At 38.1% G+C, this 15,077-nt stretch overlaps 1 protein-coding gene across 1 annotated transcript in view; it reads right to left on the bottom strand.

Annotated features, from left to right (window-relative positions):
• LOC150094962 (cysteine protease ATG4B-like) overlaps nt 1-15,077 on the bottom strand; it is a 215,536-nt gene that overhangs the window by 176,019 nt on the left and 24,440 nt on the right. The window contains exon 4 of the mRNA XM_090410953.1: nt 3,780-3,878. Within this exon, the coding sequence (XP_090267079.1) occupies nt 3,780-3,878 (99 nt within the window). The remainder of the gene's footprint in view (nt 1-3,779; nt 3,879-15,077) is intronic.

Below are 15,077 nucleotides of genomic sequence, written 5' to 3'. Positions count from 1 at the left end.
TAGATAAGAAGTTAGTAATGGTGTAATTTTTTTCATGTAGTACTATCATATCCTGTACACCCCTTGAGGGTACATGGCAGGAATTTGATGATGAGAAACCGTTTTTCTATGATAAAGAATTTGTTATCAGTGTTTGTTATAATTTAATTGCCTGAGGTAAGACAATATTTATACTCATTGAGAGAGTGAAGATGAATGGAATAATGTATGCTAAATAAAAAACACATTCTTATTATTAAGAGGGAACTCCAAGAAAGCAGGGACTCATCGAGAGAGGCCACATACTACACACACCAGCTATCATACTTATTCTTGAATTCATTCATACTGATTGCAAGCAAAACATCCAATGGCAATCCATTCCAATGATGCACCACTCTATAAGAGAAAAATCTAGCCCTCACTCTCATCTTAGTGGCATTCATTCTCAGATTCCAAGGATGCCCTCTTGTCCTTTCCCTACCTACATAAAATGAAAAATTCCATCAACTGTATGATCCTTTCAGGAGTTTTTAAGTCTCAATCATATCACCCTCTTTCTCCTGTTTGCTAGTGTCTGCAGTCTACAAATTCTCAATCTGTCTTCATAATCAGTATTTCACAATTCTGATATCATTTTTAACACTCTCCTTTGCTCTCTCTCTCCATTGTATCAGAATCACAACATAAACCAGAAGACCAGACCTGTGCAAAACAGTCCAAGTGAAGTCTTATCAAGACTTGCAAAGAGGCAAAATGACATCCTGATCTTTACAAGTGAAAGTTTGTTTTAGCATTGCAATTATCTTTGAGTTGTATGAGGTGGGTTCCAAAAGTTTCTGACCTGACATACAAAATTCGCACCAAATTTAAAATGCCTTGTGTGACAGACAGCACCATCTATGGGGAGCTTTGTACCAGTTTCAACTCTACCTGCGTCATTCATTTGGAGGCACTCATTTGACTAACACATGGCACACTAAGTGGCTGTAATATTAAAAATTAAGTACCGTGTTGATAAAGTTTTTCACCAAAGAAGGACTTTCTCCAAGTGCTATCAAACAATGATTGGATGGTGTTTATGAGGAAGCTTTGCTTTTCCTTCATATTCCACCATGAAGGAATGGGCTAAACAGCTTTGCCTAGGAAGTGAGAGCATTGAAGATTATCCTCATGATGGTCAGTCTGTGGAAGTGTGTTTAGAGTGTTTAAAAGTGAGAGAACTACCCTCAGGAGGTCACTGAGGAAAATGTTTCTATTGTTGAGAAGGAACTACTCAATGAAGATGGCTGAATATCAAAGAAATCTCAGCAAGGTTGGGGCTTTCTATAACAACCATCTTTTGCATCATTCACGACAAGCTTCACACACGATGAAGGTCAATGCAAGGTGGGTGCCCCAACTTCTCTATTCAGTTCAGAAGGAGCATCGTGTGACCTATTCCCACAAGTTTTAGAACTTTGCAAAGGGAATCAGAGAGAAGTGCTGAAATCCATTGTCACCAGGGATGAAACCATGGTCCTTTATTATGATCCTCTTTCTAAAAGGAAATCATGGAATGGCACAAACCAGGTGAACCACCACTCAGAGAAGCCAAGGAGGTCACTCAGTCTACCAAGAAGATCATGGCAATAATTTTTTGGGATTGCCAGAGAAGTCTCTTGATTGACTTCAAGGAAAGGAATACCACCTTGAATGCAGAATATTATGCTTTGCTCTTTCACAAACTGCATGATGCCATAAAGGAGAAGAGACAAGGAATGTAGAGTCATGGTGATCATCTGCTTCGGCAATGCTCCAATCGCTATGGCTATTGTTGCGAAGGCTGCAGTGAAGGACTGTGGATTCCAGGAGATTGAACACCCACCCTACAGCCCAGATCTAGCATCCAGATCTACATCTTCTTGAAACTGAAAAAAGACATTCGAGGAAGAAACTTTGCAGATGACGATGAGATGGAAGACTATTTTTTTAAGGGCATAGAAGTGTTAATTCAAAGATGTGAAAAGTGTGTTGAAGTAAAGGGAGATTATGTTGAAAAGTGACACAGTTGTTTTCTTTTCTATCATCTCTAAAAGTTAGTCAGGCCAGAAACTTATGGAACCATCCTCGTATTTGCCATCTTTGCAGGAAGAAACTTTGCAGATGACGATGAGATGGAAGACTATTTTTTTAAGGGCATAGAAGTGTTAATTCAAAGATGTGAAAAGTGTGTTGAAGTAAAGGGAGATTATGTTGAAAAGTGACACAGTTGTTTTCTTTTCTATCATCTCTAAAAGTTAGTCAGGCCAGAAACTTATGGAACCATCCTCGTATTTGCCATCTTTGCTACATAGCCCCCATGAACTTCAACTTCCTATCTACTAACACTCCAAAATCCCTAGCTTTATCAGTTTCTTCTAGCATAATCCTACCAACATAATACGACATTGGATATCTAATCATACCAAAGTGCATGATTTTACATTTATTGACATTGAACTGACATCCATTTGCCCATGCTTACAATTCCAGCCTATTCAAATCATTCTGCAACTGAAAATCAGCAGCATTGCTGATTACCATTCCTATCTTTGCATTATCAGCAAATAGCTGTATGTCTCCTGTCAAATTGTTCCCAATATCATTAATCTCCCTACCTGCTGTCATGAAATAGTGAGACCAAGCTGCACTTCTTATCCATGTTATTCAATAGGTGTTACAGAATCGTATCCAGATTTAGCTGGACGTCTACAGACGTCATGGCCAGTTGGGGTGTTAATGTACAGACTCTTATCCGTGCTAATATTTTATAATCCAAACCCATATTCTCCAATTTTTTGCAACAATCTTCCATGCTATATTCTGTCAAAAGCCTTATCAAAATCGAAAAGTATCATGGTGTATCCATTCCCCTTGTCTAGTTCAATGGTAACATTATTATAGAATATGAGCAAGTTGCTAAAACATGACCTTCCCTTAGTAAACGCATGCTGTTCATTGCAAAGTAGAGATTCACTGTCAACCCATTTCTGAATGCAAGCCCTAACCAATTTTTCTAATATCTTCACCACCACTCCTGAGATAATGATTTGTGAATAGTTGGATACATCAGTCTTTGCATCCCCCTTGTGCAATGGGATTACCATACATTCTTTCCACTCCGGTGGAATCTTCACTGTTCTGGGACTCAAATTATATATACCTGGTCAAAGGAATAGCCAGTTCAGCTGAACACCCATTTAGCACCCATGCTGATATCCTATATTACCATAGAAGATAAGGAGAAGCTTAATATTTTGGGAAAAAAACCTGATAAAGAACTGATTCTAATGAAATTTAATGTTTTTGTAGATATCTGCTGAGGAAAACAAAATGCTCAGTCGTGTAGCTGATTAAGTATATGTAAATCAAACTAATAATACAATGAGTAAGTGAGAGAATGACTTTACTCTCTAAAGATAAGGAAATCTTAAAAGTATAGTCTTATATAGAAGACCTTGGATTCAAGTAGTTGTTATAGTTTTATTTAGTTTAATTAAGTATATATTTTTACTCTACAAAATGCAATGACCTTTAACACTGAAAAAGTGCAGAGTTAAAAGTCATTACACTAATTGGATACGAACTCCAGTAAATTTACTTAACACTCTGTGTGAACACAGTTTAGTGCATTTGAAAGGATGAAAAAAAAAATATATATATATATTATATTATATAAAGTAACACTAATTTATTTACATTTATTTAAATCTATTAATACTTAAAATCAGAAAATTAAGATTATACAGTAAACTCTTTAAATAATACTGCAACATTACCTCTTCCTAGATGTCTGCAGATTAAAGCTTGAGCCATCACCATCTGACCACATCGTAACATACATCCCCATCCAGAATCGGATGAATATTCAGTTCCACCTTAGAACATAAAAGATCATATTTACAGAGAAAATTCAATATAATTACTAACTGCACTATTCATTAATAATGAATCATATAGATTTTCATGTGGCCAAAACTGAAAAATTTTGGTCTCAAGACAACCATCCCAGTGCAATCTAAATGTAAGTGGAGTCCCAATGAGACAGGTGGAGAAGTTTAAATACCTTGGGTCCATATTCACGGATGATGGAAAATGGGACGTAGAGCTAGATACTCGAATTGGCTTAGCAAGCTCAATATTGCGGGAGCTTGGCCGTTCGGTAGTATTGAAGCGGGAGTTAAGCCAGAAGGCAAAGTTGGCTGTCTTCAATACAGTCTATGTCCCCATCCTCACCTATGGTCATGAGTTGGGTAATGACCAAAAGAATGCGGACACGAATCCAAGCGGCTGAAATGAGGTTCCTTCGAGGAGTTGCAGGGCTGACAAAACTCAACAGAGTCAGAAGCTCTGCAATTCAGGAAACCCTCAATACTCAACCGCTGCTTCTCCGTGTTGAGAGATCACAGTTACGCTGGTACGGGCACCTGGTCAGAATGTCACAAGAAAGGCTCCCTCAGCAGGCCCTCTTTGCCAAGCCAGAGGATGGGAGGCCACGTGGAAGGCCAAGGACTCGCTGGATAGATTATATCCAAAACCTTGGGTGGACACGTTTGGGAATCCCACCAGAACACCTGAGCTTGGTGGCAGAGGATCGTGACCATTGGAAGTTCCTCTTGCAGCTGTTGCCCCCACAACCCAATTAGGAAGAGTGGGCCTTGAAGATGTATGTATGTATGTATAGATTTTCATTGTTTCAATGCTAACAACATAAAAGAAATGATGAATCGGAAAAAATCATATTACTAACAATTATTTTTCCTTTTTATCTTCCATTCAGTAATACAATATGTATTATGAAAGAAAATGTTTTATCATTCATGTAAACAATAAATACCAAATAAATAAAGAAAAGCTTTAATTATCACAAGATTTCACATTTCATGCTTGTTATAAGAACATCTTCAGAAAGATGTATACAAATTAGAGTAGAGTTATACATTACTAAAAAAAATACACCGTACTTACACATGTGTAGTATAGTGTATATGCTATCTGGTGATGATTTACACTTTTAATCTGTTTCTGTCTGCTGATATAGTATTCCTTCCCCAAAGACTATAAACTCCAGCTGTTCAAGAAAAACAAATTATTTCCTCTCTTCTTAACCATATGTTCACATGTGGCACTAGCATATGTGCAATGGGTTCTGCAGCTTCTTGTTTGTGAGGTTAATATAATATACACAAACTGTAGATTGACTGATTCAAGTTTTAATTGATTTCTTTAAAGTTCTTTGAAACTATTTATTATCTGGCATATAGTTTTAATCGCATGGCCAAACCCAAATTTTTGCTGTATGAATTAATTAACTTATGCTTGCTACATCCAACAGATCTGGAATCATTTACTAAATTTTCAAGAATGTTGTGAACTGGTTCTTAAACCAACGATGATTAATAAACTGTAGAGCAGCAGAGACTTCAATTCAATTCAGTCTTCAATTCAGCAGACAGCAGAATTTGAGCAATAAAGTTGTATATGGTGACACAGAAAATCCAGCAGGGTTATGCTTATTTTGGCACCCTTTGTGCTTCTTTTTCCCCTCTTTCATGCAGTAGCCTGTGCATGTAGGGGGTTAAAGGGAAAGAAGCCATTTTACAGAAATATTGCAGAAATTATCTCCTCTAGCAATTTTACAGAAATATTGCCAACAAACATCTGCTTAATTTTGCCTGGACTGCTTCTTTTTAAAGTAAGAACATCCCCATGCTCAATGATCTCATGTTTCTATAATTGCTAACCTTAAGAAGAAGTGGCCAGAAAAAATTAAACAGACATTTGCTGATAATGAAATTCATTGATGCTTTCAGGGGTTGTAATTAATTCTCACAAAAGCAAAACAGCCGAGTTTTTTTTTATTATTATTATTTTATTTTTTTTAAGTGAGCCAGTTAAAAATTTACCAGCAAGCCCGTGATTACATTTAACAGATGCAAAATGGCCTTTCTGTCCACATCAAGATTTGCACAAGAGCATCCAAACAGTCCATGTCAGAGTGTATTATCTGAGTGATTAATGAGTTAATTATTTCATAAACTAATTTTATGTAACAACTTTAATACATACTTTGGCTGTTCATTTAAGTGTATGGCAAAATAACGTGGGCATTGAAAACAGATGAATATGACATGTGATGTCAGGTCAGGTTACATGCAACTAAGCCTCAAAAGGTTGTAAACTTATAGTACCTTAGTCAAACAGGTGAGTTAAGGATTTTTTTTTTGTCCATTTATTATTTTTTTTTTTGTATGTTTATATAATTCTTACATAATCTGGAAATCCTACTCTAGAGACCAAACATGGAACCTTTTTAAACTACTTCAGGCCTTTAACAAGTGGGATAGTGGTCTCCCACCGGGCAATGAAATTCATCTCCCATATAAAGACAGTCAAACAAACATCCGTGCCCATGGAGGAATTCGAACCTTCCACCTGTTAGTTAGAAGATATGCTAACCACTTGGCCAACCAGCCTGGGAAAGCAGAGGACTTTAGTTAATGACACAAACAGATATTACTGACAAAATAATTCCAGGCTGATCCAGGTAGATCAACATGCCTGAACACAGAGATGTGAAAAAGAGAACAGACAACACAAATCTAGATTAGTCTTCCATACAACAAATGAAATTTATAAAGTATTTTAGGAGCAAACAAAAATGACGTATACTGACCACAACCAGGAAATTCAAAGTAGCTTCTGAAATGTTATGCATACTTCAACCCAAAGCAACAAAAACCTAGGAATTACTTTACATCAAGTCTGATCCTCGTTAATCAAAAATCATGCACACGTAGGTCTCAGATATGATGCACATTATGCCTTTCAGCATGACAATAGCTCTCAAATATGATTTTACTATGTATAACCTATTTAACTATTGATTCCATTAACATTAGCTTGAATGTTGTACAAGTCCTTCTCTCATTTCTTATCATCTTAATTTATTGTAATTCTCCTGAAGAACTATACTATAAAGCATATGTAACTGGTCAAGATTTTTCACTGATCACATCCCACATTTTGAAGCAAGACAAAAAATCCGTTCTTTTGCCAGTCCAAGGGATAACATCATGACTAAGATTCAAAGGAGACAACTTATGTGGCTTGGTCATATCAGCAGATCAAATGGTTTACCAATACAAGTTCATGAAGGACTTATTCCAGGAACTCGAAAAAGAGGCAGACCTAGAATAAACGGGACAGACAATATAAAAAACTGGACGTGTGCTTCAATAAAAGAGCTGAAAGCAAAGTGTCAATCAAGGACCTGAGTGGAAGACTTCTGTGAGGAATATTTCCTGATATCTATTCTACAATCCTTTGTGGACTATTGGATAAAGAAGAAGAAGAAGAAGAAATCACTTTTATCTAATAATCCTAATGTGTACTAAACATCATAGGAATAATTCTGTACATTTTTAATTCCAATTTTTATGGCAAATACTATTAGAACTTAGTGCATTTGATGATGATAAATGCTCTCATGAGAGTCAAGAGATAACTCTGTACTTGGTAGGCAATGCTATTTTGTATAATCATCTTTTGATTCTTATTACACCACGAGAACATTAATTACATGAAAAAAAGCTGTATGAGATACAAAAGTAATTCTCGTTGGTTATGCATTTTTTACTAAATAATTTAAGGAAATTACAACGTCAACTAGGATATACATTAAAATAAATTTTAATATACTTCAATATTTCAGCAACGTCACGTTGTCATTTTCAAGAATCTTAAGAACAAGACACGTGCACGCAGGCACAACAAACAGTAAGTGAGGAAGAATACCTCCCTATTGAGTACAATCCCACCAACTCGCAAATTAGAAAACTCCAAAGGCTCCTTAAGAAGGTCACTTCTTGGCCTGTGGAAATCACTAACAAATTAAAACCATTTAACTCCATAACCCCCACCCCCCGTATTTATGGACTCCCAAAAATACATAAGGAAAATGTGCCATTACGTCCCATAGTGGATGGCATTGATTCCCCCACATACAAACTAGCTAAACATTTGGCCAAAGCTCTCTCACACTATACTGGCAACACACCTTCACACATAAAAAACTCAGCCCACTTCAAAGTCAGCATAGAAAAACCTTACACTCAAACACACTGACATGATAGTCAGTTTTGATGTCTCCTCCTTATTCACAATTGTCCCACTCAAAGGATCCTTAGAGCTAATCCAAGCTAAATTTCCTCCCAATATCACAGCCCTATTTCAGTTCACAATGGACTCAGGCTATTTTGTTTGGCAAGGAAAATTCTACAAACAAATAGAGGGGACAGCCATGGGTTCTCCACTCTCCCCACCCTTGGCTAACTTTTATATGGAGACTTTTGAAGAGAAAGCCATAAACTCTGCCGCACAAAAACCAACCATTTGGCTTCGCTATGTTGATGATGTGTTCGCTATTTGGCCACATGGTTCCGATGCACTCCTCTCCTTCCTAACACACTTAAACAACCAACACCCCAGAATCAAAATCACCCTGGAAGAAGAAAAAAACAACTGCCTTCCTTTCTTAGACACACTAGTCACCCGCCAGCCTGATGGAACCTTGGTTTTCTCAGTCTATAGAAAATCCACCCATACAGGCAGATACATTCACCAACAATCCCACCACCCCTCCTCGCAACAATATGGAGTCATTAAGACGCTACACAACAGGGCTAAACTTATCTGTTCAAATGACAATGCTCTAACCACAGAACTAAACCACATTCTCAGCCAATGGCTAACCCCCCCTCCAAAAAAATCCAAAAAATATTGAAACCAGTAAACTGCAACCCCCCGCCTCACAAGGATTACTCTAAATCCATCACCATATCCTATATCCAAGGCACCTCAGAAAAAATTACAAAAATTTTAAAAAAACATGACTTAACTTCTTGTTACAGACCATATAAAAAATTGGCATCCCTTATCCGCTCTACTAAAGACCAACCCCCCCCCCCTAGACCTACCTGGTGTATACCAGGTCCCTTGCAGCTGTAAGCTGTCCTACTTTGGACAAATAGGCAGGACAGCAAATATCAGAATTTCAGAACACAAGGACTACATCCAGTTTCACCAATACAGCCACTCTGGTCTTGCTGACTATGCGCTGGATACCTGCCATAGAAAATGGTGGAAGAAAGCCACGATAATACACCATAGTAAATACAAATATGACAGGCTTTTCATGAAATCAGCTGCAGCCCTAAGAAACAATCCAAACCTCAACAAATTTAGCTGCATGAGACTTCCTCAAATTTGGGAAACCTACATCAGAAGACCTTCAGTCCAATCGCCCAAGAATACCAACATTGCCCACTAGGGGACACCATCAGGACTTTATGAGAAATAATAGCTTCCTGCTTCTTCCTCACTTACTGTTTGTTGAACCTGCGTGCACGTGTCTTGTTCTTAAGTTTCTTGAAATGGCAACATGACGTTGCCGAAATATTGAAGTATATTAAAATTTATTTTAATGTATATCCTAGTTGACGTTGTAATTTCATTAAATTATTTAGTAAAAAAAAAAAAGAGATACAAAAGTACTAGAAGGTTTACTCCAATGACATTTTTATAGCAAGAGGGACCAAAGGAAAAACATTTTATAGTGAAATTAATTTAAATTTGTAACTATCCTGAGACTGCTATAATATAATGACTGAGTCTGCTACAATGGCATTGATATAGCAAGAATTGATCAATAATAATGTTGACCGAGTGTGGTGAATTAGGCATTTGCCAAGATATTTTCACTTATTGTGATTCTATACACACTGTGTGGATGACAACACTACACATCATCAGTCATCAGCGCATTTGGGCAAAAAGTTTTTCCATACAGCTTTCATGCAGCTAGAAGACACTTGCTCCCATGAGTCATGAATGTTTTCAACTGCGTGCTTAATGTTAAAATTTTTCCAAAATTCTTGGAGCGTAATTGCATTTTCTCCCGTTGTTGTTTCTGCTGCCTTTGAGAATGCCTTTTTAAGAAAATAGACTTTGAAAGTTGCCACGACGCCCATGTCTGTGGGTTGTAGCAATGATGCCATATTTGGTGGAAAAAATAAAACTTTCACATTCTCACACAGATCATTAAGAGAATTTGGATGACCAGGTGCGTTAGCTAAAAGCAAAAGAGCATTGAAAGTTAAGCAACTGGCTGGCGCTGAGGCTCTGGGAGCCCAGCTGTGTTGGAGGAATGACGTCATCATACTCACGACTTTCTTTCTCTCGGCCAGGAAACACTCCTCGAGGCTTGCATGTATTTGCATGGAAAATTTAAAGGTACGTTAATTAAAACTTTTGCCGTATATATAAAGGGATTGTCGCAAATTGATTAACTGTGTTAATCAAATCCTGCGTTAAGCAAGGGATACCTGTATTTGGAAGTTTGCAATTTATGTGAAGATTCAAAATTTGCAAAATGTAAGCATACAAATACAAAATATTAGAGTGAAATAGGAAAAAGGAAGTACACGTCTATGATTAACTGTGTAAAAACACAAGCATAACGATGAATTAGTAAAACAAAATGAAACTGAAATATCAAACTAGAATGCAAGAACAAGTAAGCAGCTAGAATCTAAAGTAAATCCAAATCAACTAATGTTATTTGACGTTAACAAATAATCTAAATTCTAACTGTTGATTGACTTACAACTTAAATATTGACTATGTGTTACTCTGTATAATGTTTCATTTACCGCATACAAATGCAGCAATGTGAAGAGCTTTTCTTTCAATACTTTGTCGTACTTTTTTTTTTACTTAAGTACAATCCTTGTTATATTCCTTTATTAGCCTGAACCCAGGTTGTACTTTTCCAAGTTTCTCTTCTAATCTTTATAACATCTTCACAGTCATACCAAAATGAACTTCATAGTTAAAAACTGTTATATAATCATCAGTATCTCTAACAGAAGTCAACATTCTCAGCTGCAGTCATAACTTTGCTGCTGCACTCAGACAAGTACCTAAATTACAAATACTAATGAACACTGAATGTAGGAAATAGAACTATCTCTGTGAGTTGCTAACCACAGAGATAGTTGCTAACCACAGAGATAGTTGCTAACCACAGAGATAGTTGCTAACCACAGAGATGTTACTGAATGATTTTTAGAACAAGATAAAGAGCATACTACCATTATAATGAAATAAACAGAATATGACTGAATAATACTTATTTTTTTTAAATATCACACAACATATAAACTTATAGAAATAAGTTTATATGTTGTATGATAACCACCAACAATAATACAACAGTACAAAAGAAAGAAAGATTTCTACAACCTTTCTTTCTTTATTTATTAGTATGACTATGCTTATGTTTGTCCCAAAATGATTTGTTTTCTTCTGGGTCTAAAATTTCACACATCCGATATTATGCCGGTGTGCCCAGTAGTCAATAATATGGGTATTCTACAAAATTTTCCAACCAATTGGCAAAATCAATGTTTACCTCACAGGATACTCAGCCTCTTGTATAAAAAATTCTATTTGCTACAAAACTGTTCTAAAAAACCACACTTCAAAAATTCAGACATCATGACCAATATTTATATTAAATCTCATGAATGTGCCAATAAAAAGAGATCCCATTCATCTTACAACCCCCCCCCTTAACATCTGTGAGTTATTCAAATGCTGATGGTTTTACATGAAAAACAAAAATATACATACAGCTAGATGGGACTGCAACAAGTCTTCCCCTCTCCACTTCTTTGAGTCAATTTTCACATGTAATACTGAAAACAAAGTGGTTCTACCAGTACAATAAAATTTTTAATTTAATTGAGCACCAGTACAACTTCTTCTTCTTCTGCAGCTTCTCCCACTTAAGTGGGGTCACTGTTTGTTATGAGTCTCCTCCACACCTTCCTGTCTTGGGCTGTCACCACATCCAAGTTCTTCATCTTCAAGTCCTCTTCTACCAGCTCCCTCCATCTCTTCTTTGGCCGCCCACGCTTCCGCCTTCCTTGCACATCCATCTGCATGACCCTTCTTCCCACATATTCGTCTCCCTCCTCATCACATGACCAAACCATCTCAACCTTGCCTCCTGTATTTTCGCTCCTAAGTTCGTAACTTTCACTGTTCCCCTGACATAGTCATTTCTCAGATGATCCTTTCTGGTCACACCGCACATCCACCTAAGCATTCTCATCTCTGCTACTTCCATCCTGCTGATGTTATTTTTCCTCAGGGCCACAGTTTCTATAGCATATGTCATAGCTGGCCTCACTACTGTCCTATAAATTTTGCCTTTCAGATTGATCGGCACCCTCTTATCACATAACACTCCAGCCATCTCCCTCCAGTTCCTCCAACCTGCTTGTATCCTGCATCCCACTTCCTTCTCACCTCCTCCATCTTCTTCCACTGTCGAACCTAAGTATCTAAAGTCTCTCACCTTCCTGATGACATTTCCTTCCAGCTCCAGGTCTGTCTCCTGGCCACCGCCCACTGCACAACACATATACTCTGTCTTACTTCTGCTCAGTCTCATACCTCTCTCTTCCAGTACTTTTCTCCATCTTTCCAGTTTAGTTTCCACTTCTTCTCTTGTATCTACACACAACAAGATGTCATCTGCATACAACATTGTCCAAGGTGCATCTTCTCTCACCTCCTCTGTTACCACCTCCATCACAATATTAAACAGAAACGGACTTAATGCTGACCCTTGATGCAAGCCAACTGTTACTTGAAAACTTTCTGTCTGTCCCAAACAGGTCTGAACACTTGTCTTCACATTTCTGTACATTTCCTGCAACAACCTGACATATTTCTCCGGCACCTTCTTCTCCCTCAGACACCTCCAGACTTCTTGCCTTGGCACTCTATCGTATGCTTTCTCCAGATCAATAAATACCAGATGTAGCTCCCTTTGTTTCTCTCGATATTTTTCCATCATCTGTCGTAACCCAAAGATAGCATCTGTTGTTGATCTACCAGGCATGAAGCCAAATTGTTCCTTTGCAATCTCCACCTCCTCCCTCAATCTACCATCAAGAACTCTTTCTAGGATGTTCATTGTGTGGGACATCAACTTTATTCCTCTGTAATTTTTACAGTCTTGTGCATCCCCTTTACCCTTGTAGATGGGAACAAGAGTACTCTCCCTCCATTCCTCGGGTATATTTTCCTGTTGGCAAACTTTCATGAACAGGTCCCACAGCAGGTCAATTCCCTCTTCCCCCAGTGCCTTCCATGCCTCCACTGGAATTCTGTCAGGGCCCACCGCTTTTCCATTTCTCATCCTCTTCATGGCCTCCGTCACTTCCATTCTACTGATGTTCTGCACCATCCCCTCAGAAGGCTGCCCATCTCCTCTGTGAGTCCTTGCATTTTCCTCATTCAGAAGTCCCTCAAAGTATATTTTCCATCTGTTTCTTATGTCCACATCCCTCCATAATACTCTTCCTTCAGCATCTTTGATCTGCCTCACATGTAAGATGTCCTTAGCTGCTTTATTTCTACATTTCGCTAGTTGGTAAATTTTTCTCTGTCCTTCCTTTGTTTCTAATTGATCATACAGATCTTGATATGCCATGGCCTTCGCCTGTGCCACAACTCTCTTGGCTTCTTGCTTTCTCTCTTTGTACACCTCTCTGTCCTCTTCCACTCTTGACTCATCCCACTTCTGCTTTGCCTTCCTCTTAGCTGTCACTGCCACTTGTACATCATTATTCCACCACCAACCCTCCTTCTGCTCTCTAATCTTTCCAGATGTCTCACCAAGCACCTCGATTGCACAGCTCAGGATTACTTTTGAATTATGTTTCCACCAATCTTGTACACTTTCCAGTCCATCCGAAATCCTCTCTAACACTCTCTCCCTAAAACGATTCCTCACACTCTCTTCTTTTAAGCGAAACCACTTAATTGTCTTCATCCCATGGCAACCAGAAGTTCTTATCTTCGATCTTAATTTAAAGTCTGCGCACAGCAGTCGGTGTTGTTGTGCTACTTGATCTGTTGGAATTACCTTACAATTTGTCACAACCTTAAGATGTTTTCTTCTAGTCAAAATGTAGTCAATTTGTAAGCTGTTGTTACCACTTCTAAATGTTATCAAATGTTCTTCCCTCTTGAAGAAAAACGAGTTCACAATTGCCAGATCAAACGCTACTGCAAAGTCCACAACCCTCTCTCCTTCCTGGTTCATCATTCCCACTCCGTGGCCACCATGCACCCTTTCACAGTCTCTATTCTGTCTTCCTATGTGTCCGTTCAAGTCTCCTCCGACAATCACCATCTCATTTTCTTCCAATTCCCTCATTTCTTCATCTAACACGTTCCAGAACTCATCTTTTTCCTCTGCTGTACAACCAACTTGCGGGGCATATACACATAATACAACCACCCGCTTTTCTCCAAGACCCAATTTCATTCGCATGATCCTGTCGTTCCTTCTACCCACGTCCAGTACTTCACCCTTCATTCTGCCACACACCACAATTCCTACACCATTTCTTCCCTCGTTATTCGCTCCAGAGTAGAACAATTTATATCCATCTCCCAGTTCCTTTGCCTTTCCCCCTTTCCACCTTGTCTCCTGCACACATAAAATGTCCAACTTCCTCTTCCTCATCATGTCTGCCACCTCTCTTCCTCTTCCAGTCATGCTTCCAACATTCAGTGTTCCCACTCGCAACATCCTCTCCACCTGCTGGGCTCGCTTCTTTAACCGCACCCGCCCTTGATGCAGTAGAAATTTTTAATTTAATTGAGCTATGTAGATAATGTGATTTCTATCTGGTACATACTTCCTTCAATTCTAACTGCTGACTTACAATTCAAGTAACAACTAAGTATTGCTTAATATAATGCTCCATTGACAATACTGTATAAACAGAAAACATACAACTGAAGCATCTTGGCACTATGTCACATACCTTTTCCAGATCTACAAAACTTAAATTACAGATCTTTGTTATATTCCCATGATTTCTTGACTATAGTCTTAAAGTGAAAATCTGATCCTGACAGCCTCTACTGGGCCATTCAGAATCTAGCTTGTTCTTCACCAAGCTTCCCTTCCACGATCGTTCTCAAGTTTA

The sequence above is a fragment of the Typopeltis vanoorti genome, chromosome 21, assembly GCF_054136105.1.
Source record: "Typopeltis vanoorti isolate ZY-2024b chromosome 21, IOZ_Tvanoo_1.0, whole genome shotgun sequence".
NCBI classification, from domain to species: domain Eukaryota; kingdom Metazoa; phylum Arthropoda; class Arachnida; order Uropygi; family Thelyphonidae; genus Typopeltis; species Typopeltis vanoorti.
This window is presented reverse-complemented; position numbering and strand designations above follow the sequence as displayed.